This window comes from Lolium perenne, chromosome 2 (assembly GCF_019359855.2).
Source record: "Lolium perenne isolate Kyuss_39 chromosome 2, Kyuss_2.0, whole genome shotgun sequence".
Taxonomy (NCBI): domain Eukaryota; kingdom Viridiplantae; phylum Streptophyta; class Magnoliopsida; order Poales; family Poaceae; genus Lolium; species Lolium perenne.
In genome coordinates this window covers 19,319,488-19,325,969 of record NC_067245.2, presented here as the reverse complement: position 1 = coordinate 19,325,969, position 6,482 = coordinate 19,319,488, and the positions used below count along the sequence as shown (strand labels likewise).

Genomic DNA, 6,482 nt, shown 5'->3' with positions numbered 1-6,482 from the left:
GGCGCGCAGGGTGTAGTTTGCTAGCCCTAGACAGGATGTTCCGGGGATCAACTTCGTGTTGGTTTTTAGGCCTTGTCTAGGATCGGCTTACGATCACCGTGCGCGGCCGCGAGGCTCAATCACGAGTAGGATGTTCCGATTATGCGGTGAAAACCCTAAATCGTCGTAGATCGTTTTAGCTTTATCTTGATCAAGCAGGACCACCATATATTCGTACACCTCGTGCGAATCATGGGTGGATCGGCTCTTTGAGCCGATTCACAGGACAACCTGAGAGCCGATCGAGGCTCGTATTTAATGTTTACGTGTATGCATTGCAGGAAACTAAGCGAGGCATCTCCATCACCTTCCTGACCAGGTATAGGTCAGGTGGCACGCCCTTGCACCAGCATCGGACGTGCGTGCCGGAGTATTTGCGGGCCGTCGCTCGGAGGGACCAGGGCCAGCCGCAGCCCTAAGTTGCTCCCGGCTCTCCTGTGTTGCCCGTCGTTGCTCGCCGGTGGGTTTTTGACCGCACCAGCATGTTGCACAAGCATGGGAAAGAATGAAATCTTTGGTTAAAAATTGCCCAACCCATGGACTGACTACTTGGATGATCATCCAAACCTTTTATGCAGGACTGAATTTTTCTTCGCGGAACCTATTGGATTCAGCTGCTGGAGGTACCTATATGTCCATCACTCTTGGTGAAGCAATAAAGCTCCTTGATAATATGATGATTAATTACTCTGAATGGCACACGGAAAGAGCTCCACAAGGTAAGAAGGTAAATTCTGTCGAAGAAACCTCTTCCTTGAGTGATAAGATTGATGCTATTATGTCTATGCTTGTGAATGATATGACTAATTTTGATCCTAATAATGTTCCGTTAGCTTCATTGGTTGCTCAAGAAGAACATGTTGATGTAAACTACATTAAAAATAATAATTTCAACAACAATGCTTACCGGAACAATTCTAGTAACAACTATAGGCCATATCCTTATAATAATGGTAACGGCTATGGTAATTCCTATGGGAATTCTTACAACAATAATAGGAATACACCCCCTGGACTTGAAGCTATGCTTAAAGAATTTATTAGTACACAAACTGCTTTTAACAAATCTGTTGAAGAAAAGCTTGGGAAAATTGATATACTTGCTTCTAAAGTCGATAGTCTTGCTGGTGATGTTGATCTCTTGAAATCGAAAGTTATGCCTAATAAAAATCATAATAGAGTTAAGTCCACATAACCCCCACAACTTTGAGGTTCCAGGCGCTAACCCCCCCTAATTTTAAACTGGGCCAAATCACACCCATAACTTTGCAAAACCGGGCAAATTACCCCCCCCAGGAGAAGAATAGCGGTTTTGACACTGGTATTACGCCACGTCGGACTGGTTTTGGGCCACGTTGGAGCCTGGTCAAGCCGCATCTGCGAGCCACCTGGTTGAGCCGCTCCTGGGTTCAGTTCCATGTTCCTGGGAGAAAAAACAGGATCAAGCCGATCATACCCTGGCCATTACGGCGTCACGGCCCGCGCCGCGCGTCACGGAGAAGGAACCCACGGCGCCATGCCGTCGTCTGCTACCTGGCGACGCCGACGAGGTGAGACATCGAGTGCGCTGGTCCATCCATCCTCTCCGTTCTGTTTTGTGCAGCCTCGTGATGCCATTGGGTTCTGTCCAGTACAGCCGCACCTTCAGATTCCGAGACGGCCGGACGATCGGTATCTTCTGTGGGGCGCCGACGATCAGGTACGATCTGGAACTGAACAAGATCTCTTTGCAGCCGTCACATGAGAATTAAGGACTGAGAGGACTGAGTAGCATCTTGTCATTGCCCAGGATGTTGATCACCAGTTTTATTTTCATTGTTAAGTTTTGGGATGAACTAAAATGTGTCATCGTTCAGAAGCCATCAGAGAGATTGGGTCACAATCCATGCCTGACACCTGAATGTCAGCTTGAATGCACCTAATATGATCACAATTCTCGCTGTCTTTCATAAGATAGTGTCCGTTCTAGATGGTCCTCATGTGTGGTCTTTTGTTTTTAGGTCTGCAACTCTGAAACTAAGCCTAGACAATATATTCTGAAACTACGTCTACTTTACTATCTGATTGGGTATTGCTACTTTACTATCTGAAACTAAGCCTAGACAATATATTCTGAAACCCCTGGAAGCATCTATATTGTCAGTACCCAGCAAGTTGATCACCCTTGTTACTTTGATTCTTAAGTCTGTGGAGGAACTAACTTAAAAAACAGTAACATAGATGCAATATAAGGTAAATCAGGCTTTGATCGAGTGTTAAAAATATTACTATGTAGTAAACCAGTAACAACTATTACTTTGTAAGGGGATCACGCTGTCTTTTTACAGTAAATTGAGATAAGTTTAGTAATGTGTGCAAATTCGTCTAAAGTTATAAATCTTGGTCTTTTTGTAGGATGGAGAATCTTTGTGTTCGATTCCATGTTCGTGGGAGAATTGAATATGATGGGAAGGAGTGGAACTATATTGGAGGAAAGAGTGGCTGCTCATCCGTGCCCATTACAAACCTGTCGATAGAAGCCCTCAAGAATCATCTGCATGATTATATGGTAATTTCTCATGAAGATTTGGAAGAGACCACTCTTAGTTGGAGACTGATTGAAAAGGAGAGAAATTTGAATTTCATGTGCAGCCTTGTTGACAACACAAATGTCATAAACATGGTTCGGCATGTGAATAGAGTTGCAGATGGTTATGTTGACATCTTTGCAGTTAGTCCAGAAAGAACTGCATTTGCTAGTTCAGAAGAAGGTGGATTTGAGGAGCAAGGAGCAGTGACAAAAGAGCAGAAAGAAGCTGAGCAAGTTGAGCATGAGCGCCAGCTTGAGTTTTTACAGATTAAAGTGGAGCATGCGCACCAAGTTGAGTATGAGCAGGCAGAAGGGATGCAAATTCAGCAACTTGACCAACAATTACTTAACCAATTCGTTCCAAATGTAGCAAGAAAAATGCCAGTTGTGAGGGCACCAATGAATCTGCAGGACAAAGGCAAAGGAATCCAAATTGAGATTGCACATGAAGGAGGGGATGCTGACGACAGATCAGATAGTGATTATGAGAATGTTCATGAAGTAGATAGTGGAGATAGTAGTGCCGACGATGATGAGGCCATATTCTACAGGAAGTATGTAGAAGAATTGAAGGAGAGTGTCAAAAGGCAAATGCTTGGAGAGGACAGGGCTAAAGTGAAAGAAGAGTTCATTGTTCCAGAGAATATTAAAGAAGAACAAGAAGAGGGAAGTGAGTGCTTTGACACAGATGATGATCTTTCGTTCGATGAAGATAGTGATGGAGAAGTGAGAACAAGGAAGACCAAACACAGAGTATATGATGAGACTGCTCAGGTGAAAGAGTTTGAAGTTGGGCAAAGCTTCACAGACAGTAGACAGTTCAAACAAGCACTTATCAACTATGGATTGAAGGAGCACCATCATTTGAGATTTCCAAAAGATGAGAGGACAAGAGTTCTTGCGGAATGCAGTTGGGTCGGTTGTCCATGGAGCATATATGGTTCACTTGTACCCAGCAGGTCACAGTGGTTCAAAGTCAGTAGGTACAACAATGTGCATCGCTGTGTAAAAAGGAGAAACAATAAGCTTGTTACTAGTGCGGTAATAGCAGAGAAGTATTTTAGGGAGATCAAGGATAATCCTAGTTGGAGGATTGATAAGATGCAGGAAGCAGTGCTAGAAGATTTACTTGCTGATGTTAGTGAATCAAAGTGCAAAAGAGCTAAAAAAATTGTTATGGACAAGCTTGTTGATAACACAAGTGGAGAATATGCCAGAGTGTTTGACTACCACATGGAATTGGTGAGAAGCAACCCCGGAAGCACAGTTGCTGTCACCTTGAACCCTGATGTGACTGACAAGCCTGTATTTGAAAGAATGTATGTCTGTTTGGAAGGTTGCAAAATAGGTTTTCTTGCTGGCTGTAGAAGAGTTGTAGGCCTGGATGGGTGTTTTCTGAAAGGTGCAGTCAGTGGTCAGATCCTAAGTGCAGTTGGAAGAGATCCTAACAACCAAATGTACCCTATTGCTTGGGCTACAGTTGAAGGAGAAAACTATGACAGCTGGTACTGGTTTTTGTCACTCCTTCAAAAAGATATACAGATCAACAACCAAGGTGATGGATGGGTTGTGATATCTGATCAACAAAAAGGCCTTATCAAGGCAGTCGACGAGATTATTCCAAATGCAGAACACAGAATGTGTGCGAGGCACATCTATGCGAATTGGAGAAAGGAGCACAGAGACAAGGTTTTCCAAAAAATGTTTTGGGCTTGTGCTAAATCCAGTGACACCGTACAGTTCAACTACAATAGGGCAAAGCTAGCACAGAAAACAGAAGCTGGTGCAAAAGATATGATGAAAACTGCGCCTATACATTGGTGTAGAGCCAATTTTAGGCTAGGTTCCTATTGCGATTCTGTTGACAATAATATGTGCGAGTCCTTCAACAATTCAATAATGAGAGCTAGATTTTACCCAGTTGTCACCTCCATGGAGATCATCAGGAGGAAGGTCATGATTCGAATAGCAGAAAATAAGCACAAGTCGCAAGACTGGCATGGTACAATATGTCCCAACATATTCAAGAAACTGAAGCTAAATATCAAGAGATCCAACACATGCCCTGTTTTATACAATGGAGATGATGGATTTGAGGTTGCAGAAGGGACTCACAAAAGGTTTACTGTCAACTTGGACAGAAGAACTTGCAGCTGCAGATATTGGGACCTATCTGGATTGCCTTGTTGCCATGCTATCAGTGCTATTTACTGTCTTGGAAAAGAGGTTGATGAGTTTATTGCACCTTGTTACAGGATCGAGCTGTATGAGCAGGTGTACAGCCATGTGTTGCAACCTGTAGAGGGTAAAGCTCAATGGCCGTTAGCTCCAAATCCTAGGCCTTTTCCACCACAGAAAAAGAAAATGCCTGGACGGCCACAAACTGAGAGAAGAAGAGAAGAGCAAGAAAAACCAAAGGGTGATAAATTGTCAAGGAAGGGTTGCGTAATTAAATGCTCAGCATGTGGAGGTTTAAACCATAACAAAAGGAAGTGCACAGGTAACCCAGATGTTGTTAGGGAGCATGCACACCAGAAAAAAGCAGCCAGGAGTGCTAAGAGAAAGCAATCAAAAACAGCAGCTAAGGTGTGTAATATTTTGCTGCTACTATATTTTGTTGCTCTTATGAAATTTGTTACATGTGTATATGTGATTACCTAAATTATTTTCTGCAGGAGTCATCATCTACATCCCAGCAGCAACCTCAAGAGAAGCATGTCTTATATTATGAGAAGCCTACAAGACCAAGGAAGAAAGCAACTCCACAACCTGTTCCTGCTACAGAACATGTTCCCGCGCCACACCAAGCTTCTGCCCAACATAAGGTTCCTGCGCATCGACAATCTAGTCAACCATCAAGTCAAGCATCAGCTAATCAATCATGTAGTCAACCATCAAGTCAAGTAGCAAGGAGAGAAACAATTCCCATGTCTGATGTTGTCACACAAGCATTGCCAAAGGAAGGGAGACTAAAATGGTACTTACTGGGGAATCAGAATGGAGGTGCACGCGGAGAAGGAGAAGACTAGTCCTAGTTTTTGTGTTAAATTTGTCTCAGATTTTTTGTTTTAATTCGGCACAGATTTAAATTTTAGTTCAGTTTATATACTTGTATGCATTATCATAATAAGTTTCTGATCTCATAGTAAGCATTGCATTAAGAATTTGACAGCAATTACAGATACCCATAAAGCTACAGATATGTGACGAAAAACTAGCTTACGCTAAAATGCAGACATCACCTGGGTGGCAGCATGTATCCTCACACCCAGCTTGTGCTCTTCAGTGAAATGGAATTACCCTACATTGAAGCATCTCTAGCAGGGGTTTTTTAAGCAGCTATATCATATTAACAGAACTTATCGATACCATGAGAGATTTAATACAACAGTAAGTTTTGAAACTAAAAGAAAAGATAACTCTATTAGCACTTCATAAATCTCCGCAACAGTAAGTTTATGAAACATCTTAAAGCTTACATGTGGTTCAAAGGTAAAATAAATATCCTGAGCATTCTTCTTCACACTAGTATTCTTCTCATAAGCATGAGCCTAGATCAACAAACCTTATTTTCAGTTTTTCTTTATGATAAAATTTCTAGGTTTTCTAATGACTACTAGTCTGGATTATCATATCAAATAAACATAAAGAAACTGCATACCGATTTTGCTGGATGAAGGCAATAACTATTCTACCTTACACATTGAAACTGAGATCAGAAGGAAGTGACAAAGACAAACATGGCCAAAAAGAGAGACATCATAATGCTTCATATATTCATAGCAACAGTGAGGAACATTACATTAGTTGTCTGCTTACCAAATTGCAAAGCAATTTATCTCCTACTAATTTACAACCCAAACTTCTACTCCAA

At 42.1% G+C, this 6,482-nt stretch overlaps 1 protein-coding gene across 1 annotated transcript; it reads left to right on the top strand.

Moving 5' to 3' along the window:
• Positions 1-2,396: 2,396 nt before the first annotated feature.
• LOC127328265 (uncharacterized) lies at positions 2,397-5,637 on the top strand. The gene is made up of 2 exons (XM_051354877.2): positions 2,397-5,194; positions 5,284-5,637. Exons 1-2 carry the CDS (start codon positions 2,435-2,437, stop codon positions 5,635-5,637), a joined length of 3,114 nt encoding a protein of 1,037 aa, XP_051210837.2. The 5' UTR covers positions 2,397-2,434.
• The last annotated feature ends 845 nt before the right edge of the window (positions 5,638-6,482 follow it).